Below are 25531 nucleotides of genomic sequence, written 5' to 3' on the forward strand. Positions count from 1 at the left end.
CTTTCATGTCGGCTGATCATTGCAGTCATTTGATTTTAAACATGTTGAAAAACAAGCGACTTATATAGCAGCGATCTGCAGGTGCCGCTCCATGGAGTAGGAGGGGCAGCAGCAGACCACCGCTATCCTCTATGGGCTTCCCAGACGATCGGGCTGCCCCCTGCTCTTGCCCGCTTGCTGCTGCCGCCATGCGGACTAGCGGCGGCAGCGAGCGGGGAACGAGGAGCAAACGAGCGCTGACAGCTCCTCATAGTCGCCCTGTGAACTAGAACGGCACCAGATTACATTCTATCATTGATTACCTTGGAGAGAGCAGATCTGTGATTAATTACTGATCACTTTCATCCAATCTATCATTCTTCTCTTTATCGCATTATCACATGTAACCTTGTTTTCTTTTAGCTTTTTCTTATTTTAAAGGGGCACTCCAGTGAAAAAGAAAATTCTTTCAAATCAACTGGTGTCAGAAAATTATATACATTTGTAATTTACTTCTGAAAAACAAGTCTCCAGTCTTCCAGTACTTATTAGCTGCTGTATGTCCTGCAGGAAGTGGTGTATTCTGTCCAGTCTGACACAGTGCTCTCTGCTGCCACCTCTGTCCATGTCAGGAACTGCCCAGAGCAGGAGAGGTTTTCTATGGGGATTTGCTACTGATCTGCACAGTTCCTGACATGGACAGAGGTGGCAGCAGAGAGCACTGTGTCAGACGAGAGAATACACCACTTCCTGCAGGACATACAGCAGCTGATAAGTGCTGGAAGAATGGATTTTTTTTTTAAATAGTTACAAATCTGTATAACTTTCTGACACCTGTTGATTTGAAAACAATTTTTTTTTAGCCAAAGTTCCCCTTTAAATTAAAAGAAAGGAGAGACCACCCTATAAGTGCGGTGCCCTCCATACTGGATGATGTATCTGCTGTGTGACAATTACTTTGACACCAGATTAACCCATTATAATCCATCTCTTGTGATCCCCTCGCTGCTCTGTCGTTTTCGCCTTTGTTAAAGGAACTTGCTGGAATTCTTATTACTGGTGAATAGAAATACAATATGGAGGAGGCGGTGTCCCCGCTCAGCCGGGATCTATATCCGTATACTGTGGTGTGAGGGGCAGGAGATCGACTATTCATTCATCATCAGCTGTTCACTTAAATATAACTGGGTAATCCTGTAGAATCCGCACAATCCGTCAGGGCGGTGCAGACAGACGCGGGGGCGATGGTGGGGGGATCAGACAAAGAGGATACTGAGCGGACTGTCCTGCGAATAAACCCATTTTCAGCTAAAGGCCTGTGGTGCCATTCATATGTATATACTGTATACTCCTCCCTGTCCTCATAGATGTATGTACTGTATACTCCTCCCTGTGTATATAGATGTATATACTGTAGTGTAAACTCCTCCCTCTTAGTAAATTATATAGATTTGTAATTTACAGATCACAGGACGTCTTCTGCTATAATTAAAAGGTCCGTTTATTCTGAACAAATAATAGAAAAATACAGAATAATTTCTCATTAGGAAACATCAGATTCAATATAAACTTTCTCTTAAAAAACTTGTAAAAGTTTCTGGAATATATATAATTTTTTTGGCAAAAGTGAAATCCAATAAGTGACGGGATGAGAACATTACTGCCCCAGTGGCGTCCTGGACACTGCGGCTACACGGTGGTTCCTGATCACATGACCGGGAACCATCCTATTACAGCTGCCTGTCATGTGACTCCATCAGGGACCAGGACCCAGCAGCCCCGGCCATTGTGGGACACATGGAGACATGGCGGTTCCTGCTCGTGTGAGCCCAATATATAGGAATCTCTCAGCCACAAGTCCTTGGGTCGGGCCTCAGCCGTCTATCCCCATACCCAAAAGGGAGGAAGCTGTCAATCAAGTCTGATGGGATGCGGAGCAGACAGCAAGTCATGACCGAATCCCAATGACTGGACATGTCTGCTGCGCGGGTCCCAGGGGCCATATATTGGACATACATAGGAGAGAGACCCCCAACGTGGCTCCCATGATGCATGCTGGGAGTCGTACTTCAGAAGCAACTGGAAAGCCTCAGGTTGGGGATCATTGCATTAGGATGGGACGGGGAACCTGCGGCCCTCCAGATGTTGCAATACTACAATTCCCATCATGCCTGGGCAGCCAAAGCTTTAGCCGATGGTTCCCCATCCCTGCTGGGAGATAACTAGAGATGAGCGCAGCTGGATCATGCGATCATGTGATTATCGCTGCCTGAAGAAGGCGGATGGATAAGAGATGCGTCCAGCGTCTTCAGACATCAAACACTGCAGGATTGGATGCAGCCGGACCGGAGCCGCCCCGAGATAGCGCTCATCTCTATAGATCATCAGTAAAATGAGTGGATGAAATAACCCAATAACACCCTAGCAGCAAGTGATCCCCCCCCCCCCTCAGCCTGGGGTCGGTTTACCCTGGGGCGCGATGGTGGATCCTCCGGTCCTATTAGGGGCCCCGGCATGGCTGACTGATAACCTGAATCCAGGTTCTGGTTCGGCTGTCCAGGCACGATGGGAGTTGTAGTTTTGCCACAGCTGGAGAGCCAAGGCTCCCTACCCCTGCCCTATACTGTGTATGGGGGAACCCTGACAGCAAATGGAGGACATAAGGATTCGGCAATTGGATGAAAATTTTGAGAAATGAAATCTTATTAAAATATGTAAATGAGCTCCTCTGGTGCACTGGCGGCGTTCCTCGGCCCCCCTCCCCAGTGCACCATTCGGCCCACCACCTCCCATGCTCATGCCTGAGGTAGGCTGGAGAATGCATCAGTAAGTGTGAGCATCGGAGGCGGCGGGTGGGACGAACAGTTGGATGCAGCCCTAGGGGGTCCAGGAACACATGGATGCGGCCTATGGCCTATGGCTTCATCCAGCAGGACTCCCTAGGGCTGCAGGCTGTCAGTCAGACGGGCATTCCCGCAATGGCTATGTAACTCGTATGGCCGGCTGCGGAGTGCTGCTTTATCTGCATAAAGGCCGCCATGCATTTATAATCACACACCCCTTTAAATAGGACGGATTCAACCAAAGGGAGATTTTATATTTTTTTACATTACTGAAATGCTGCCCGAGGCACAGGACCACAGGACTTACTGGTAAATCCAGAACTGGTTGGGGTCCGGTTGTCAGGACCCCCACCAATTCTTAGACTCACTGTCATTGTAAAGACAACAGGGACCTGGACAGTGAAGCACCTGTCCGAGCGCTTCTCCTGCCTCTGTCTAATGATCGGTGGAGGTCGGACCAGACACTGACTAATAAAACTAACTTTTGGCTTGTCTCTGTGACTTGTTTAAGGTTTTTGCAAATCACAGGGACACTTTAATTTCTATAAAGGATCCTTAATTCGGAGGGTTAGTAAGAAACCGACCATCCGAAACCCTTAAGACATCATTATAGTGAGAAACCCCCTTAAAGTGCATAACCACAAGTATCCAGCTGCTTCAGCCATGATAACAAAGGGGAGATGACCGCACTCTGCCAGGGTGACTGAGCACCATCTAGTGGTAGAACTCCAGAATTACTCCTGCCTGTTATGTTGCATTTAGTAAAAATTTAAATTGGGGGAAGATTGTTGGGATTTTCACAGATCCGTTGCTCCATATAAACATCTTATATGCAATGAGGAACCATTATAAATACAACCGCTAAACCCTGATTGCTGATGATTAGAAGGCTCGCACTTTTCAGCCATGCAAAGTCATGGATTTCTATAAAACATAAGATCATAGCAGAGAGAAGCCGCCGCTGCCGCCTTCAGGGTCCCGGCCGCCGCGTTCCCTGTGGAAATCACCTATGGACAAATAATTTATAGCATCCAGCCGGCGACTCCCTGATGTCCTCCGACTTTATCCCATCTGTGCGGGAAATAGCAGTTCTTGAAAAATAAATACTAGGCCGAGAATCCCGGGAGGCGTTGGTCAGCAGCCGTTCGGAATAGATTTGGCTTGGAGTAAAGCGTCCTGAATTCTGAAATGCGTCCGAGACTCCATGGAATAATTCTTGTAGTTTTGCCTGGTGAGAAGAAAATAGAAGCTTAAAGGGGGATTCTGGTATCAGAAAATGATATTTCAACAAAACTCCCACCCCGAGACTTGGAGGTGTCTGATATAGTATCATCACTGTTTGTCCTGGAATCATTGTGGTTCGGCTAGAATTACCCCCGACAGGAAGTTGTGTAGTCTTTTTATTTTCAGTGTGGTGTCTCAGCAACTTCCTGGCTCCTCCTACTCTCCTAAGACAACACATCATCTGGTCTCTGAGTGACCAGCCCCTCTAACCTTCATGAGCCGAGGGAGAACAATGCATTCTGGGGATTGTAGTACTAAGCAACTGCTGAACTAGGACATAGTAAGATGCCATGGTACTTACAGACTACAAATAAACCCTGTGTAGCCTGATCCGGCATGTATACGCTTGTCCTTGTCTCCTAACAAATTTATACAAGGCAAAGGGAAGGGACGTATACACTGGCAGGGTCTGACTGCACTGGCTTAGTTTGTAGTCTAGTATAGATGCTCTAAGTAAAAATTAAAGGGTTATTCCACTAAAACATAACTTTTGCTATGTTGCTGCCCATGATGAGACTAACAATTCCTTCCATACTTGTTATTATCTATTTAGTCTCCTTCCCCCCGTTCTCAGCTACTGCTTTCTGCTGAAGACATAACAATCTGTGTGTGAACTTTCTCTGTCTCCCCCTCCTCCCCTCCCTTCTGAGACAGCTGATGTAAACAAGTCCCTAGCAGGCTGTATCTGCAACATTGTGGTTTTTTGTAATGCTGGGGGGGGGGGGGGTAAAATCACAGTGAGTTCATTAGCAACTTGACCTCCCAGCATAATAACCTTCCCAGCAAAGAAGCTACAATGTTGCAGATACAGCCTGCCAGGTACTTGGTTACATCAGCCATCTCAGAAGTGAGGGGGAGACAGAGAGAAAAGCTCACACACAGATTTTTGTGTCTTCAGCAGAAAGCAGCAGCTGAGAACTGGGGGAAGGAGACTGAATAGATAATAACAAGTATGGAAGGAATTGTTAGTCTCACCATGGGCGGCAACATATCAAAAGGTATGTCTGAGCGGAATACCCCTTTAACACTACTTGCAAAGTTGCTTCTTTAGTTGCATTCGAGCAGTCAACTATTTATAGCTTACAAGAAATGTAAAAAAACATCTTTTCTGAACCAGATAACATTTGAGCAATTTTCAGAACAGGTTCTTTACGGCGCAGGCAAATCTTAAATGTCAGTGCGCTGTGAGCCTCCGCGGGACGCCCGCTGCCACCGCCGCTGCTGTAAGGATTTAGGATTTGGCAGTAGTGAAATTCATTATATTGTAAAGTGTAATAACATCTCTGCACTTATTCATGTAATTCCCATCAGAAATAAGAGAGCCGGATAGAGGACATAGTGACCTTCAGCCAAGGCTTCATGCTGTATTAGAAGGTTAGGTCCAGTGTGGGTATTACTATGCACTAATATCGTCATCTCTTCTATGTCATATTGTTACAACCTGAAGGCATTTGACTACACCCAAGCAGTATATTAAAGGGGTTGTTCACCATTTTTTCCCCTTTCAAATCAAATGGAACCAAGAAAGTGTCAGAGATTTGTAATTTACTTCTATAAAAAAAAAAAATCTCCAGTCTTCCAGTACTTATCAGCTGCTGTATGTCCTGCAGGAAGTGGTGTATTCTCTCCAGTCTGACACAGTGCTCTCTGCTGCCACCTCTGTCCACGTCAGGAAATGTCCTGGAGATTTTTTAATAAAAGTAAATTACAAATCTCTGACACTTTCTGGCACCAGTTGACTTAAAAGAAAAAAAATTGGGGTGAACAATTCCTTTAATGCTGGTGATGTAATGATTGCATCTATAGGAGAAACTGCTGTACGGTGATTTCTCTATACTACCGCCAGCGTACAGGGATTGCAGCAGAGATACAAGTACACAAGACCAATATATACCGATATACAATAGCGCACACTTCTCCTTACTTTGCATTTTCAAGTAGTTTAATGGCTTCTTCCCTTCTGTCTATTTGGAGATAGAGTAGAGCCAGCTCCAGCAGTGCGTTGGGTACCAGGTACTCGTCATATTTAATCTTCTTTTCACTGTAAAGGGAATGTAGTGGTTATATAGACAGACACCACCTTGTATAAACATACTTTCTTGCAAAAACAGCACCAACCCTGTCCTAAGGTTATGTTTAGTATTAAAATTCACCTCCAATCAATTCAATGGAACTGAACTGTAAAACCCCCCAAGGCCAAACTGAGGATAAGAGCCTCGCTGTCTCTAGAAGAACGCGGCCATTTATTTTTAAGCCTGGACAATCCCTTTAATGCTTCACTTATAGCTCACCCCACTAAGCTCCTATGTGGTCCAGGGTGTAACAGGAAGCTGAACACTGATAGTCCAGCCTTCTGTTCTGTCTGTGCACTGATCACAGAGCTGAGTGTAGGGAAAGGAGAGATGTATGTGTGCAGGCTTTACTGTATGGATATACATGCACTGGTCTGGCTGGGGGCACAATAATGATCAGGTTTTACCCCCTAAGAGTTTTGTACCTGGAACAACCACCCCTGCCCCCCCCCCATACACACACGCACACACGCACACTGTGACACATCATCATGTTCCACTATTCATTATAACAACCAATCCAATGTACATGAAATATCACTTGCTCAGCAAACGCTTCATATATCTGATCTGTTACACCATTGCCCATTTCTGGCATCCACCAATACTGGCATGCACCACTGCCCATTACCGGCATCCACCATTGCCCATTTCTGGCATCCACGACTGCCCATCTCCGGCATACACCACTGCCCGCATAGACCATTGCCCATTACTGGAATCCCCCACTGTCCATTAACCGATATCCACCACATTGCCCATAACCGGCATCCACCATTACCGGCATAGACCATTGCTAATTACTGCCATGTACCATTTTCCATCACTGGCATCCACCATTGCCCATTACCGACATACACCATTGCCCATTGGTTTACATACAGCGTACACCATTGCCCATTACCAGCGTACACCATTGCCTATTACTGGCATCCACCATTATCCATTACCCGCATACACCATTGCCAATTACTGTCATCCTCCATTACTCATAACCGGCATACACCATTACCAGCGTACACCATTGCCCATTACCAGCGTACACCATTGCCCATTACCAGCGTACACTATTGCCTATTACTAGCTTACACCATTACCAGCGTACACCATTGCCCATTACCAGCGTACACTATTGCCTATTACCGGCTTACACCATTGCCCATTTCCAGCATACACCATTACCGGCATCCCCTACTGTCCATTACTGCCATCCACCACATTGCCCACTACTGGCATCCACCACTGCCCATTGCCGGTATCCACCATTGCCCATAACCGGCATCCACCATTACCGGCATAGACCATTGCTAATTACTGGCATTTACCATTTCCCATCACTGGCATCCACCATTGCCCATTACCGGCATCCACCATTGCCCATTAGTTTACATACAGCTGTATTGTTATCTTTCTCACTTTATGAGAAACCATCCACCATTATCCATTACCCGCATACACCATTACTCATTACTGGCATACACCATTATCCATTACCAGCGTACACCATTGCCCATTACCAGCGTACACCATTACTCATTACTGGCATACACCATTATCCATTACCCATATCCACTATTGCCCATAACCGGCATACACCATTGCCCATTACCAGCGTACACCATTGCCTATTACTGGCATACACCATTACCGGCATCCACCATTGCCCATTGGTTTACATACAGTTGTATTATTATCTTGCTCACTTTGCAATGATGTGCTTGAAGCTCTCCTCGGCCTCCTCGATCCGCTCCAGATACTTGAAGCACAGGCCTTTTAGCAGCTTCACCAGACACTGATCCTCATTGATCAGGAAATCAGTCTCTGACAAAGAGAACAAAGCACATTTATTTCCATTATGTTCCAGAATGAGGCCGATAGACGTTCGATAATGCAATGTTCCTTAGTAAATAGCGATGGCCGAGGCCTTTTATGAGCTCACAAAGCTATTAGATCCATCTGAGGCCTCCACCAGAGAGACACATTGTGCTATGGAAATGATTATGGGAACTGTAACACTGAATCATCCAATATATATAGACTATGTCCTCCATCTTGCCGACTCTGCGCCTGGTGCAGCCTTGTATAATCTGGGTCTTTAGGTTAAATTTAATAAATGTAAAGGGGACCTGTCATCAGGAAAACAGGGTGTAAATGAGCCCATGACTAAAATGGGGCTTCTCATCAGGATTCCAGGCCTATCTTTATTATCTCTGTAGTCCTTTCCAGTGCTGAGACATAAAGCCTTTTTTATTATGGAAATAAAGCTCAAGAGTCCAGGGGGCGGTCCCCAACACGGCAAGAGCCAAGGTGAGTCCAGCACATGCCCCTCGGCCTGCTTGCATCTTCCTCCCCTGTTTGAGATTGACAGGGACATTGAGCTGGAGAAGGATAGGAGATTGGCGGCTTACCCTGGGCTTTTGCCATGCTGGGGAACACCCCTTGGGCACTTGAGTCTAATTTACATATTAACTAAGGTTGAAAAGGACCATGAAAATTAAAAAGGTATGCTGAGAAACATCTAGATATGAGCTTACTTACACCCTGACAGGTCCACTTTAAGGGGTGGTTCTTTGCTCTGGACAATCCCTACTTTTTTTTGGCAAGGGTCCCTTGACAATTATCAGATCTTATATATAAGTATTCTCCGTCTGGGTTCTCTGATTGATCAGCTATAATTTGTAGGACAAAAAGTGTTTGATTTCCCTGCAGCGCCACCACAGGGGGAATGAGGTATTACACAGAGTCCACTGAAATCACTAGAGTGTCTATGTAAGGCCGGGTTCACACTGCGTTTTCAGCATCCGTTTAACGGATCCGTTTTTTTTAACGGTCAAAAAAGTAGCGTCAACAGTACTTTATTGTGCGTCAAAAAAAACCCGCATCCGTTTGGATCCCTTTTTTTTTTTTTTTATAATAGAAGTCAATGGAAAAAATGATCAAAAACGGATGCACACAAATGCATCCGTTTTTTGCAATCCGTTTTTTGCAAAAAACGGATCCGTTAAACAGATGCTGAAAACGCAGTGTGAACCTAGCCTAAGAGTCCATTTACACAGAAAGATTATCTGACAGATTATCTGCCAAAGATTTGAAGCCAAAGCCAGAAACAGACTCTAAACAGAGATCAGGTCATAAAGGAAAGCCTGAGATTTCTCCCTTTTTCAAATCCATTCCTGGCTTTGGCTTCAAATCTTTGGCAGATAATCTGTGTAAAGACTGGGCAGGGCCGGACTCTTTCCAGCCACTCTCCACTATGACCAAGAGGTGAGGATTCTGTACAGAGGACCCCTTTACTGACAGATTATGCTACAGTTTATTAATGAAGCAGCTGAGGTGTTCACCCCACATGTAAAAACACCCCAAAGTGAGGAGCCCTTGCCTTAAGCTACATGACTGGCTACCTGAGGATCCTTCCAGACGCTTCTCGGCTTTGCTCAATGTTTCTAGCATCTTCTCGGTGAGGTCCCCCTGCTTTCCAATAACAGCATAACCGTTCCAGATATACATCATTTCCTGAATATAGAGAGGAGAAGATAGTCACAGGTCTCCCCCCAGAGTCCTGTAGTGGTATATAGAGATGCCCCCCCACATAGGCATAGACGCTTGCCCTATTCCGCTCCGTGCACGGACAATGTGCTACGGACCAGGATTCAGGACTTCTGCCATCAAGCTCTGAAACTGGTTAAATCTTTGCGCCACTGTACTGATACAGCCATGCCGTTGTGTTAGTACAGCAGCACAAACATCTCAACTGTTTGGGAGCTCCCGGTATCATCATAAATGAGGATGTTGGGATTTCCGAAGTCCGTTCAGTAGCACATAGTCCGACGTCCGTAATTGCGGACCATGCATAGAACATGTGACTGACCCCTTGATATAAGGCTTTTCTTGCTTTGCTGCTGCTGTTTATTTCCTTCCTGCTTGCAAACCCAGTGCATCATTAACCTTTTCTACCCCCCAATGCCAAATATCGTACTGTGGTGTATAAACCATTCCTGAGAACGGTTCCAGCCTGGTCAGTGCCACACTTCCCCTGCTGGTTCTTTCACATTTGCACACATAGAATCCTGCAAAAACCCAGTGCACCAGTCACCCCTTCTCCCTCTATATACCATCTGTAATAGTGTAATAGTGTACTGTGTAAGTCATCTGCCCAGCACAGTGGCAGCTTGTTCAGTGCACTTGCACCAGCACTATGTCATGGCATAGCAGAGCAGAGTGTGTGATGTTGTGTCCTGTGCTGTGATTGGATAATAAATAGCTGTGTGTGTACTAGTGGCAAACACCCTCTAACCAGTCTGCCAATGCATATCACAGGGAACAGATGTAGATAAGTGACTGAGCTCTTACCAATGGCGGGACGGGTAAAGGCACAGGGTTCTGAGCTTGATATCTCCGAGATTTCCTTATAGCAAATTTCTCTGTTGGGAGAGATTTCCCGGCTATTTTCACTTTAAGGCTCGGCACCTGTCTGCAAAGAAATAGAAGCAAATGTTCTGTTACTAATAGACGTCAGACATTGCTGGACTAACATTCACCCAGTGTGCAGAGATCCAGGGCGAGGCCCGTCCCGGCATCTACACTAATCCTCAGCTATTCTGCTGCGGCTCCGGCTCTCCGGTATAGGAGGCGCCCGGCTCTCAGGCCTCTCTCCGGTATAGGAGGCGTCCGGCTCTCAGGCCTCTCTCCGGTATAGGAGGCGTCCGGCTCTCAGGCCTCTCTCCGGTATGGGAGGCGTCCGGCTCTCAGGCCTCTCTCCGGTATGGGAGGCGTCCGGCTCTCAGGCCTCTCTCCGGTATAGGAGGCGTCCGTCTCTCAGGCCTCTCTCCGGTATAGGAGACGCCTGGCTCTCAGGCCTCTCTCCGGTATAGGAGGCGTCCGGCTCTCAGGCCTCTCTCGGGTATAGGAGGCGTCCGGCTCTCAGGCCTCTCTCCGGTATAGGAGGCGTCCGGCTCTCAGGCCTCTCTCCGGTATAGGAGGCGTCCGTCTCTCAGGCCTCTCTCCGGTATGGGAGGCGTCCGGCTCTCAGGCCTGTCTGCGGTATGGGAGGCGTCCGGCTCTCAGGCCTCTCTCCGGTATAGGAGGCGTCCGGCTCTCAGGCCTCTCTCCGGTATAGGAGGCGTCCGGCTCTCAGGCCTCTCTCCGGTATGGGAAGCGTCCGGCTCTCAGGCCTCTCTTTAGTATGGGAGGCGTCCGACTCTCAGGCCTCTCTCCGGTATAGGAGGCGTCCGGCTCTCAGGCCTCTCTCCGGTATAGGAGGCGTCCGGCTCTCAGGCCTCTCTCCAGTATAGGAGGCGTCCGGCTCTCAGGCCTCTCTCCGGTATAGGAGGCGCCCGGCTCTCAGGCCTCTCTCCAGTATAGGAGGCGTCCGGCTCTCAGGCCTCTCTCCGGTATAGGAGGAGTCCGGCTCTCAGGCCTCTCTCCGGTATGGGAGGCGTCCGGCTCTCAGGCCTCTCTCCGGTATGGGAGGCGTCTGGCTCTCAGGCCTCTCTCCAGTATAGGAGGCGTCCGGCTCTCAGGCCTCTCTCCAGTATAGGAGGCGTCCGGCTCTCAGGCCTCTCTCCGGTATGGGAGGCGTCCGGCTCTCAGGCCTCTCTCCGGTATGGGAGGCGTCCGGCTCTCAGGCCTCTCTCCGGTATAGGAGGCGTCCGGCTCTCAGGCCTCTCTCCGGTATAGGAGGCGTCCGGCTCTCAGGCCTCTCTCCGGTATGGGAGGCGTCCGGCTCTCAGGCCTCTCTCCGGTATGGGAGGCGTCCGGCTCTCAGGCCTCTCTTTAGTATGGGAGGCGTCCAACTCTCAGGCCTCTCTCCGGTATAGGAGGCGTCCGGCTCTCAGGCCTCTCTCCGGTATAGGAGGCGTCCGGCTCTCAGGCCTCTCTCCGGTATGGGAGGCGTCCGGCTCTCAATTTTCAGTCCTATTCAATTCAATGAGCTGAGCTGCAATAACAGTCAGTGCATACAGATATTGCTGTGCCTGGTACTGCAGGAAAGAACCTGTCACCAGGACAATGCTATCTAATCTATCGGCATCATGTTATAGAGCAGGAAGAGCTGAGCAGATTGATATGTAACTTTGTAGGAACATATTCAGGATAACTTTATTGATGTTATTTATTGATTAGAATTTCTGCTTATTCTGGGTTAAGGAGTCCAGTGGGCGGGGTCACTCAATGGAGTGGACTCTTCACCATGGAAACGTTAGAGGTTTTTCTCAATAAATGACAAGTTATACTGAATCTTTTCCCATATATATATATATATATATATATATATATATATTACTCTGCTCAGCTCCTTCTACTCTATAACATGATGCCGATAGCTTAGGTAGCATTATCATGGTGACGGGTTCCCTTTAAAGTAGGATTCTCATGATCCCATTCACTCTCTATGAGGTTTCATCACAATGAGACTTTTATATAGGAACAAACCTAAAAAGTTTAACTTCATCTTCTCCAAATGGCTTTGTGTCTTCCTCTTCAAACATGCTGAGATAAGCGGCTTTCATGTACACGTACGTAGCCTGTGGGGTGATGGAGCAAAGATAAGATAGGATAAACGTATAAGGACCTGCCTCCTATATATGAGGGTAGTCACTCCTACCAGGACCTTACTTATGAAAGCCAATGGCGGCATGCATGCAGAACATGAAGACCGTCACCTGCTGCCAACCCCGATGTTCCCTTCCGCAGCCGTCACTTGTAAATGTGTAGGCAAGGCATCAAGAGGTGTGTCGCCTGCTGCCCTCCTCGTTGTCCCCTACCACCAGATGTAAAGCTGCAAACTTTCTAACGTTTTCCCGCCACCTGCTGCCATACCGTACACTGTCCCTGCTGTGCTGTACGAATGTGATGTGGTGAGCTCCCCCTGGTGGGCTGGAAGCTGCCATACCGTGCACTGCCCCTGCTGTGCATGTGACATAATACATCCCCTGAAAATAAGATCTAGTGCATCTTTGGGAGCTAAAATGAATCTAAGACACTGTGTTATATTTGGGGAAACACAGTAGTATTGTCAGGCAGCAGTATAGCAGTAGCTGAGAGTATATTTCATCATTGCCCTAGTATAGTGCCGCACCGCACACAGTCATGTCAGGCAGGGCTCCAGTCACTGACCATTTGTTCCTTCTCTTTTCTTACCTTGGACCAGGAACTTTCCTTGTTGAGGAGATCGGCATAGAAATACGCCATCTTCCACTGCTGCTTGTAGGTGAAGCACCACATCAGCTGCCAGTAACACATATGGTGGAATTGCTTCCAGTTCTGTTGAGCTTCACAGCATTCCTCAAACTTCTCGATAGCCTAAAAGAGCGAGATATCAGCATGGCGGCCTGTGCCCGGCACAGCGCGACTCCTCATGTATCTCTTTGGCCACCTCCATAGTGAATTAATGTAAGTAATGTATAGATCCTATGACTAGCCACAGACTATGCCAGGGGTGGCAACACCACAACTCCCAACATCACGTCTTGGCTTTGGCGGTCCAGGCATGATGGGAGTTGTAGTTTTGAGCTGAAGGGCTGCAGTTTGTCACCCATAGATTATGCATTGTAATATAATATCTGCTATAATCTATGAAGGAGGGTAAAGATCCAGATACATGCAATGAACTGGGATAGATTTAAAGGGTTTTTTCACCAAGAAAAAAATAAAAATATATATATATACAGTATATAGAAGTGGTGTATTCCCTCCAGTCTGACACAGTGCTCTCTGCTGCCACCTCTGTCCATGTCAGGAACTGTCCAGAGCAGCAGCAAATCCCCATAGAAAACCTCTCCTGCTCTGGACAGTTCCTGGGGGGCAGGGACTACCCCTTTAATGCTGAACACCTCCCTATGGGAACCCTTCCTTTATAGTAAGCAGAGCTCTTCTACAATAGATAATAATGGAATCTGATGCATCCTATTCACTATACATTTGGTTTACTTGCATTGTCGCATTATACGGTGGGTTATTTACCTCGTCAATATTGCCTTTAATTTCTTCAATTCTTCCAGCAAAGAAGAGGAATATGGCGCCCTGAGAAAAGAAACAGGGAGGGATGGTGAGAGAAGGAACGGCGGCCGCAGAACGGTGAAAAAATCATAAATGTGACAACCCAATAAACCTAGAGGAAAGAACAGGGCGATATCTGATAATAATAATAATAATACTAATAATAATAACAATAATAATTATTATTAATTTATAAAGAACAGGCCGATATATGATAATAATAATAATAATAATAACAATAATAATAATAATTATTATTATTATTAATTTATAAAGAACAGGGCGATATCTGATAATAATAATAATAATAATAATAATAATAATAATAATAATTATTATTATTATTATTATTATTTATTGATTTATAAAGAACTGATATCAGATAATGCTCACACTCGGGTTCTGGTCGGGTCACATCTCACATAGTGCCCACTTTACTGCTGCTTTTACAGTTCCATTACATGTAGTGTAATCCTATAGCTCAGATGATAGGAGCTGTAATATTATTATTATTATTATTATTATTATTATTATTATTAAGGGACTTTTCCTGGCCGCATTTACATCTAGAAGTGTTTGGATTTTGCATTTTTACATTTTTAGAATTTTTTTTGCCTATAAATACTAAGAAAAAAGTAAAAACCTAGTTTGCATCAACTGCCCAAAATAAGAAACGTTCAAACTAGAACTTGTGATGTCACAATGGGAGATGATGTCACAATGGGAGATGACGTCACAATGGGGCACTATATGTCACAATAGATCATCGTTATGTCACAGTCAGGGATTGTGATGACATAAATGGGGATAACAGTGTCACAATGGGAAATTGTGATGACCAAATAAGGTGTTGTGATGTCATAAGGCAATCAGGAATTGTGATTCATGAAGTCCACCAGCATCCTGGAGTACAGAGGAAAATGTTTATTAGCCCCGAGGCAGCGCCAGCATCCAGTACAGCGCTGCTGCGTTCCGGCCCTACATGGGTGCTTGATGCTGGATAATGACCCTATAGGTTCCGCACATAGTGACAGCGTTCCGGATGCTGCCGTGTGCTGAATAAGCTCTCTGTCATCCGTGTCCCATCAATCAGTTACGGGTGCGGTGCTGACCTCTGACAATAGACGCCTTGTGCTGCCCATAATAGCAGCTTTTAAGCACATAAAATATATTATTAGCTGCAGCAGCAAACATCATCTTTATTGTTCTGGGTTATCTGAGCCGTCCATGCGTTAGATATACAGTCCATTAAAGGGGTACTCCACTGCCCATGGTGAGACTAACAATTCCTTCCATACTTGTTATTATCTATTCAGTCTCCTTCCCCCAGTTCTGAGACTGGCTTTATCTGTAACTTCGTAGCTTCATTGCAATGCCAGGAGGGATAATCTCAGTGAGTTCATCAGCAACTTGACCTCAGATTAACCCTCCTAGCATTACAAAGAAGCTACAATGTTGCAGATACAGTCAGTCAGGGACTTGTTTACATCAGCCGTCTAAGAAGGGAGGGGGGAGGAGGGGCAGACAGAGAGAAAAGCTCACACACAGATTTTTGTGTCTTCAGCAGAAAGCAGCAGCTGAGAACTGGGGGAAGGAGACTGAATAGATAATAACAAGTATGGAAGGAATTGTTAGTCTCACCATGGGCAGCAACATATCAGAAGTTATGGTGGTATACCGCTTTAATTGCAATAAATGTGTAATGCTTTGTTTGACCTGTAGGGGCACAGGTTCTAGCTCAGGTTCTAGCTCAGATTACAGCCGACCACTGCAGGTTCCAGCATTAGGACCTAACAAGATGGGATGAAGAAATGAATAAAAATACAAAGTAACCTGGAAGAATAAAGAGATTGTTAACCCCGCGTGTACCTGACTGTACCTTGGGGTAGCGCTTTAAATATGGCTCTAGCAGCTTCTCTGCTTCGTCAATGTTTCCTTTGCCCGTGCCTAGAAAAAGGACGATCCAGTTAATACGCAATCTCAATGTGGACCCAGGGGATAGCGGTATACGGCATAGCATACAGGGATAGCGGTATACGGCATAGCATACAGGGATAGCGGTATACGGCATAGCATACAGGGATAGCAGTATACAGCACAGCATACAGGGATAGCGGTATACGGCATAGCATACAGGGATAGCGGTATACGGCATAGCATACAGGGATAGCGGTATACAGCATAGCATACAGGGATAGCGGTATACAACATAGCATACAGAGATAGCAGTATACAGCATAGCATACAGGGATAGAGGTATACGGCATAGCATACAAGGATAGCGGTATACGGCATAGCATACAAGGATAGCGGTATACGGCATAGCATACAGAGATAGCGGTATACAGCATAGCATACAGGGATAGCGGTATACAACATAGCATACAGAGATAGCAGTATACAGCATAGCATACAGGGATAGAGGTATACGGCATAGCATACAGAGATAGCGGTATACGGCATAGCATACAGAGATAGTGGTATACAGCATAGCATACAGAGATAGCGGTATACGGCATAGCATACAGAGATAGCGGTATACGGCATAGCATACAGGGATAGCGGTATACGGCATAGCATACAGGGATAGCGGTATACGGCATAGCATACAGGGATAGCGGTATACAGCATAGCATACAGAGATAGCAGTATACAGCATAGCATACAGGGATAGCAGTATACAGCATAGCATACAGGGATAGCGGTATACGGCATAGCATACAGGGATAGCGGTATACAGCATAGCATACAGGGATAGCGGTATACAGCATAGCATACAGGGATAGCAGTATACAGCACAGCATACAGGCATAGCGGTATACAGCATAGCATACAGAGATAGCGGTACATAGCATACAGAGCTAGCGGAATACAGCATAGCATACAGAGATAGCGGTATACAGCATAGCATACAGAGATAGCAGTATACAGCATCACCATGTACATCCTCTTACCCAGCACGAAGCTCAGGAAGGTGTGATAGCACAGGAGGAGCAGGGTGCACAGCAAGGCCCGAAAACTGTCATCTACCGCCCCCTCCTGGAGCTGCGTCAGCCCGTAATCCTGGGGACAATCAGACAATAACATCAAATACCGACACAAGGGAAGAAGGAGGAGGAGGAGGAGGAGGGTTCGGGTATGTGACGGAGGGCGCACTCACCTTGTTACCAGAGAATCCCACAAATTCTAAAAGCCGCAATATCCTGGTAGGTAACATTGATAATGTCTGGAGGGGAGACAACATAAGTGTAAGATAGATCAGCATCACGGAAAAAAACACTTTAAGGGAAAGTATCATTAAAAATTATGTTTTTGTGTTGTTGTTTTTTTTTTATAAATTCTGCTTTCCGTTAGGAATAGGTTTAGATACAACTGTTATCCTTATACACTGAGGCTATGGGCCCATTAGATGTCAACTGGTGGCAGAAAGTGCCAGAGATTTGTAATTTACATCTATTAAAAAATCTGTACTTATCAGCTGCTGTATGTCCTGCAGGAAGTGGTGTATTCTTTCCAGTCTGACACAGTGCTCTCTGCTGCCACCTCTGTCCATGTCAGGAACTGTCCAGAGAAGGAGAGGTTTTCTATGGGGATTTGCTGCTGCTCTGGACAGTTCCTGACATGGACAGAGGTGGCAGCAGAGAGCACTGTGTCAGACTGGAGAGAATACACCACTTCCTGCAGGACATACAGCAGCTGAGAAGTACTGGAAGACTGGAGATTTTTTTAATAGAGGTAAATTACAAATCTCTGGCAACAGTTCATTTGAAATAAATTTAGTTTTTGTTGCTGGAGTTCCCCTTTAATATATAAATTCTTATATCTGTGTCTTAGTAAATGACGGTTTCCTGAACATGTTTAAATACTGCACGTTTTACTTTGTGCATGGACCCTGCTATAGTCGCTTTATATAAATCCATTACTCATACTGAACCTTCCCTAATGGCTATGTTAGGAGATGAATACGCCTCTGTTCACACGTCTATTAAATTACTCTACATTTGTAGCGTAAGAATATTTGACATTCCCTCCATTCGTCCTGCAGCCGCGTCCCCCATGTATAATGGTAAATTACCGGCTCACACAATGCGCTGTTCTGTATGTACAATCTATACTGCCTTACTGCTTGGTTTCTGGTAATTATATACAATTATATACAGTAAAGAATACATATATACAGTTATAGTAAAGAATACATATATATATATATATATATATATATACATACATATATATATATACACATACAGTAAAGAATACATATATACACGTATAGTAAAGAATACATATATATCCACGTATAGTAAAGAATACATATATACACATACAGTAAAGAATACATATATACACTTATAGTAAGGAATACATATATACACTTATAGTAAGGAATACATATATACACTATAGTAAAGAATACATATATACACTTATAGTAAGGAATACATATATACACTTATAGTAAAGAATACATATATACACGTATAGTAAGGAATACATATATACACGTATAGTAAGGAATACATATATACACGTATAGTAAAGAATACACATATATACACATATAGTAAAGAATACATATATACACGTATAGTAAGCGGACGCAGCCGCAGCTCCCGGCCCCGACCATTATCCGGCTCAGTAAATATTTGCTGGATTTCTATTTCCTGTGTTTAAAGTTCTGCAAAAACCAACAGCATGTGATCTGTGTACACAGTATACGGCGGCAGTGACATCACAGTATACACTGCGCTCTACACGTCTCAGCAGAACTTTGTACACACTCCCGACTAACACGGTAGAAATCCTATTCCTGTATCCGCCATCGATGAACTTTCAGCTCAAGAAACAAGAAGAGCGTTCTCTACCGTGTAGGATACATAGTATGGGGGGGTCATTCTCTACCGTGTAGGATACATAGTATGGGGGGGGGGGGTCATTCTCTACCGTGTAGGATACATAGTATGGGGGGGTCATTCTCTACCGTGTAGGATACATAGTATGGGGGGGTCATTCTCTACCGTGTAGGATACATAGTATGGGGGGTCATTCTCTACCGTGTAGGATACATAGTATCGGGGGGTTATTCTCTACCGTGTAGGATACATAGTATCGGGGGGCATTCCCTACCGTGCAGGATACATAGTATCGGGGGGCATTCTCTACCGTGTAGGATACATAGTATGGGGGGTCATTCTCTACCGTGTAGGATACATAGTATCGGGGGGTTATTCTCTACCGTGTAGGATACATAGTATCGGGGGGCATTCTCTACCGTGCAGGATACATAGTATCGGGGGGCATTCTCTACCGTGCAGGATACATAGTATCGGGGGGTTATTCTCTACCGTGTAGGATACATAGTATCGGAGGTCATTGTCTACCGTGTAGGATACATAGTATGGGGGGGGTCATTCTCTACCGTGTAGGATACATAGTATCGGGGGTCATTCTCTACTGTGTAGGATACATAGTATCGGGGGTCATTCTCTACCATGTAGGATACAAAGTATAGGGGGGTCATTCTCTACCGTGTAGGATATATAGTATGGGGGGGGGGTCATTCTCTACTGTGTAGGATATATAGTATGGGGGGGGGGGTCATTCTCTACTGTGTAGGATACATAGTATCGGGGGTCATTCTCTACCGTATAGGATACATAGTATGGGGGGTCATTCTCTACCGTGTAGGATACATAGTATGGGGGGGGTCATTCTCTACCGTGTAGGATATATAGTATGGGGGGGGGGGTCATTCTCTACCGTGTAGGATATATAGTATGGGGGGGGGGGTCATTCTCTACTGTGTAGGATACATAGTATCGGGGGTCATTCTCTACCGTATAGGATACATAGTATGGGGGGTCATTCTCTACCGTGTAGGATACATAGTATGGGGGGGGTCATTCTCTACCGTGTAGGATACATAGTAGGGGGGGTCATTCTCTACCGTGTAGGATACATAGTATGGGGGTGTCATTTTCTACCGTGTAGGATACATAGTATCGGGGGTCATTCTCTACTGTGTAGGATACATAGTATGGGGGGGGTCATTCTCTACTATACAACAGGGAAAGGGGCGATAACAAGTATCACGAGCTTTGGACAACACTTTGCTCCTTTTAATCTGAATTGAATCAGGATTATGCGCTAAATGGTTTTTTTTATATATAATAATATTTTATTAATATCTTTATTTTGGTCACAGCAGATCCCCTCCCCCCAGATTCAGCAGATACTGGGCTAACTCTTTATTAAAGGGGAACTCCGGAGATAAAAAATGGTTTAAAATCAACTGGTGTCAGAAAGTTATACAGATTTGTAAATTAGTGAGCGTCTTACAGCTCCTTCATAAAAATGATTATTGTGCACAATGCTGCACTATAATCATTTTTATCTAGTTTCCTATGAGTGACTGGATTTTTTAGGTAGTTGGAACCCCTCTCCCTTTTGTAGTGAACCCCTGAATAGACTACACTAACAGTTTGTATAGATGCACGGTAATATATAAGGCCGTATAAGACCAGATATATCCAATATGAATCACGTACCAGATTAAACGCTCCAACACCCAGCTTCACTCCACCTTCAAAGTGACAATGACTTTCTCCTTTCACGTAGTTGGCACATTTCTGCAGGGTATCCAGCTCCCTTTGAAAGCAGAAGCAAGATGAAGCCGATCAATAACTTGTATTACATACCGAATATCTGTTATACGCTTAATACATAAATCAATTCTATACAAAGAGCAGGATGTGCTCAGACACTGAACCAGCAGGGAATACTGGGAGATTCCAGCTCTAAAGCCTTGGATATTATGTCTTCAGCCCTGGTCATGAGTGTCAGGTTGGTGCAAGCACGCCTAACTGAGGAAAACTGTAAGCACGCCTCTGACTACATGAGGCAATGGAATGTTAAAGGAGGAAGGAAAATTGTCCTGTTATTAATAATAACACTGATCATGGAACAAGTCCCCCATCATATTCAATATATCTTCTGCTGCATAATCTATGGAGAAGTCTGCAGGCCGTATATCATAGTCTATGGAGGGGTCTGCAGGGTGTATATCACATAGTCTATGGAGGGGTCTGCAGGGTGTATATCACATAGTCTATGGAGGAGTCTGCAGGCCGTATATCACATAGTCTATGGGGGAGTCTGCAGGCCGTATGTATATCACATAGTCTATGGAGGAGTCTGCAGGCCGTATATCACATAGTCTATGGAGGAGTCTGCAGGCCGTATATCACATAGTCTATGGAGGGGTCTGCAGGGTGTATATCACATAGTCTATGGAGGAGTCTGCAGGCCGTATATCACATAGTCTATGGAGGAGTCTGCAGGCCGTATATCACATAGTCTATGGAGGAGTCTGCAGGGTGTATATCACATAGTCTATGGAGGAGTCTGCAGGGTGTATATCACATAGTCTATGGAGAAGTCTGCAGGGTGTATATCACATAGTCTATGGAGGAGTCTGCAGGCCGTATATCACACAGTCTATGGAGGAGTCTGCGGGCCGTATATCACATAGTCTATGGAGGAGTCTGCAGGGTGTATATCACATAGTCTATGGAGGAGTCTGCAGGGTGTATATCACATTGTCTATGGAGGAGTCTGCGGGCCGTATATCACATAGTCTATGGAGGAGTCTGCAGGCCGTATATCACATAGTCTATGGAGAAGTCTGCAGGGTGTATATCACAGTCTATGGAGGAGTCTGCAGGGTGTATATCACAGTCTATGGAGGGGTCTGCAGGGTGTATATCACATAGTCTATGGAGGGGTCTGCAGGGTGTATATCACAGTCTATGGAGGGGTCTGCAGGGTGTATATCACATAGTCTATGGAGGGGTCTGCAGGGTGTATATCACATAGTCTATGGAGGAGTCTGCAGGCCGTATATCACATAGTCTATGGAGGAGTCTGCAGGGTGTATATCACATAGTCTATGGAGGAGTCTGCAGGGTGTATATCACATAGTCTATGGAGGGGTCTGCAGGGTGTATATCACATAGTCTATGGAGGAGTCTGCGGGCCGTATATCACATAGTCTATGGAGGGGTCTGCAGGGTGTATATCACATAGTCTATGGAGGAGTCTGCGGGCCGTATATCACATAGTCTATGGAGGAGTCTGCAGGCCGTATATCACATAGTCTATGGAGGAGTCTGCAGGCCGTATATCACATAGTCTATGGAGGAGTCTGCAGGGTGTATATCACATAGTCTATGGAGGAGTCTGCAGGGTGTATATCACACAGTCTATGGAGGGGTCTGCAGGGTGTATATCACATAGTCTATGGAGGGGTCTGCAGGGTGTATATCACATAGTCTATGGAGGGGTCTGCAGGGTGTATATCACATAGTCTATGGAGGAGTCTGCAGGGTGTATATCACATAGTCTATGGAGGGGTCTGCAGGGTGTATATCACATAGTCTATGGAGAAGTCTGCAGGGTGTATATCACATAGTCTATGGAGGAGTCTGCAGGGTGTATATCACATAGTCTATGGAGGAGTCTGCAGGGTGTATATCACATAGTCTATGGAGGGGTCTGCAGGGTGTATATCACATAGTCTATGGAGGAGTCTGCAGGCCGTATATCACATAGTCTATGGAGGGGTCTGCGGGCCGTATATCACATAGTCTATGGAGGAGTCTGCAGGGTGTATATCACATAGTCTATGGAGAAGTCTGCAGGGTGTATATCACATAGTCTATGGAGGAGTCTGCAGGCCGTATATCACATAGTCTATGGAGGAGTCTGCAGGCCGTATATCACATAGTCTATGGAGGAGTCTGCAGGGTGTATATCACATAGTCTATGGAGGAGTCTGCAGGGTGTATATCACATAGTCTATGGAGGGGTCTGCAGGGTGTATATCACATAGTCTATGGAGGAGTCTGCAGGGTGTATATCACATTGTCTATGGAGGAGTCTGCGGGCCGTATATCACATAGTCTATGGAGGAGTCTGCAGGCCGTATATCACATAGTCTATGGAGAAGTCTGCAGGGTGTATATCACAGTCTATGGAGGGGTCTGCAGGGTGTATATCACATAGTCTATGGAGGGGTCTGCAGGGTGTATATCACATAGTCTATGGAGGAGTCTGCAGGCCGTATATCACATAGTCTATGGAGGAGTCTGCAGGGTGTATATCACATAGTCTATGGAGGAGTCTGCAGGGTGTATATCACATAGTCTATGGAGGAGTCTGCAGGGTGTATATCACATAGTCTATGGAGGGGTCTGCAGGGTGTATATCACATAGTCTATGGAGGAGTCTGCGGGCCGTATATCACATAGTCTATGGAGGGGTCTGCAGGGTGTATATCACATAGTCTATGGAGGAGTCTGCGGGCCGTATATCACATAGTCTATGGAGGAGTCTGCAGGCCGTATATCACATAGTCTATGGAGGAGTCTGCGGGCCGTATATCACATAGTCTATGGAGGAGTCTGCAGGGTGTATATCACATAGTCTATGGAGGAGTCTGCAGGGTGTATATCACACAGTCTATGGAGGGGTCTGCAGGGTGTATATCACATAGTCTATGGAGGGGTCTGCAGGGTGTATATCACATAGTCTATGGAGGGGTCTGCAGGGTGTATATCACATAGTCTATGGAGGAGTCTGCAGGGTGTATATCACATAGTCTATGGAGGGGTCTGCAGGGTGTATATCACATAGTCTATGGAGAAGTCTGCAGGGTGTATATCACATAGTCTATGGAGGAGTCTGCAGGGTGTATATCACATAGTCTATGGAGGAGTCTGCAGGGTGTATATCACATAGTCTATGGAGGAGTCTGCAGGCCGTATATCACATAGTCTATGGAGGGGTCTGCGGGCCGTATATCACATAGTCTATGGAGGAGTCTGCAGGGTGTATATCACATAGTCTATGGAGAAGTCTGCAGGGTGTATATCACATAGTCTATGGAGGAGTCTGCAGGGTGTATATCACATAGTCTATGGAGGGGTCTGCAGGGTGTATATCACATAGTCTATGGAGAAGTCTGCAGGGTGTATATCACATAGTCTATGGAGGAGTCTGCAGGGTGTATATCACATAGTCTATGGAGGAGTCTGCAGGGTGTATATCACATAGTCTATGGAGGAGTCTGCAGGCCGTATATCACATAGTCTATGGAGGGGTCTGCGGGCCGTATATCACATAGTCTATGGAGGAGTCTGCAGGGTGTATATCACATAGTCTATGGAGAAGTCTGCAGGGTGTATATCACATAGTCTATGGAGGAGTCTGCAGGGTGTATATCACATAGTCTATGGAGGAGTCTGCAGGCCGTATATCACATAGTCTATGGAGGAGTCTGCAGGGTGTATATCACATAGTCTATGGAGGAGTCTGCGGGCCGTATATCACATAGTCTATGGAGGAGTCTGCAGGGTGTATATCACATAGTCTATGGAGAAGTCTGCAGGCCGTATATCACATAGTCTATGGAGGGGTCTGCAGGGTGTATATCACATAGTCTATGGAGGGGTCTGCAGGGTGTATATCACATTGTCTATGGAGGGGTCTGCAGGGTGTATATCACATAGTCTATGGAGGAGTCTGCAGGGTGTATATCACATAGTCTATGGAGGAGTCTGCAGGCCGTATATCACATAGTCTATGGAGGAGTCTGCAGGGTGTATATCACATAGTCTATGGAGGAGTCTGCAGGCCGTATATCACATAGTCTATGGAGGGGTCTGCGGGCCGTATATCACATAGTCTATGGAGGAGTCTGCAGGCCGTATATCACATAGTCTATGGAGGAGTCTGCAGGGTGTATATCACATAGTCTATGGAGGAGTCTGCAGGCCGTATATCACATAGTCTATGGAGGAGTCTGCAGGGTGTATATCACATAGTCTATGGAGGAGTCTGCAGGCCGTATATCACATAGTCTATGGAGGAGTCTGCAGGGTGTATATCACAGTCTATGGAGGGGTCTGCAGGGTGTATATCACATAGTCTATGGAGGGGTCTGCAGGGTGTATATCACATAGTCTATGGAGGAGTCTGCAGGGTGTATATCACATAGTCTATGGAGGAGTCTGCAGGGTTTATATCACATAGTCTATGGGGGAGTCTGCAGGGTGTATATCACATAGTCTATGGAGGGGTCTGCAGGGTGTATATCACATAGTCTATGGAGGAGTCTGCAGGGTGTATATCACATAGTCTATGGAGGAGTCTGCAGGCCGTATATCACATAGTCTATGGGGGAGTCTGCAGGGTGTATATCACATAGTCTATGGAGGAGTCTGCAGGGTGTATATCACATAGTCTATGGAGGAGTCTGCAGGGTGTATATCACATAGTCTATGGAGGAGTCTGCAGGGT

The 25531-nt window shown here is 45.8% G+C and overlaps 1 protein-coding gene across 3 annotated transcripts in view; it reads right to left on the reverse strand.

Moving 5' to 3' along the window:
* Positions 1-2896: 2896 nt before the first annotated feature.
* The window catches only part of TTC39A (tetratricopeptide repeat domain 39A), a 51466-nt gene continuing 28831 nt past the window's right edge, over positions 2897-25531 (reverse strand). For all 3 annotated transcript variants that reach the window (XM_069981587.1, XM_069981588.1, XM_069981590.1), the window contains 12 exons: positions 20722-20821; positions 17334-17399; positions 17128-17236; positions 16053-16120; positions 14138-14197; positions 13316-13477; positions 12608-12699; positions 10529-10649; positions 9580-9691; positions 7882-7999; positions 6031-6147; positions 2897-4050 (listed from right to left, as the gene is read on the reverse strand). In XM_069981587.1, coding sequence (XP_069837688.1) covers positions 3957-4050; positions 6031-6147; positions 7882-7999; positions 9580-9691; positions 10529-10649; positions 12608-12699; positions 13316-13477; positions 14138-14197; positions 16053-16120; positions 17128-17236; positions 17334-17399; positions 20722-20821 — 1219 coding nt within the window. In that variant the 3' untranslated portion in view covers positions 2897-3956. The remainder of the gene's footprint in view (positions 4051-6030; positions 6148-7881; positions 8000-9579; positions 9692-10528; positions 10650-12607; positions 12700-13315; positions 13478-14137; positions 14198-16052; positions 16121-17127; positions 17237-17333; positions 17400-20721; positions 20822-25531) is intronic.

Source organism: Dendropsophus ebraccatus, chromosome 8 (genome assembly GCF_027789765.1).
Source record: "Dendropsophus ebraccatus isolate aDenEbr1 chromosome 8, aDenEbr1.pat, whole genome shotgun sequence".
Lineage (NCBI taxonomy): Eukaryota > Metazoa > Chordata > Amphibia > Anura > Hylidae > Dendropsophus > Dendropsophus ebraccatus.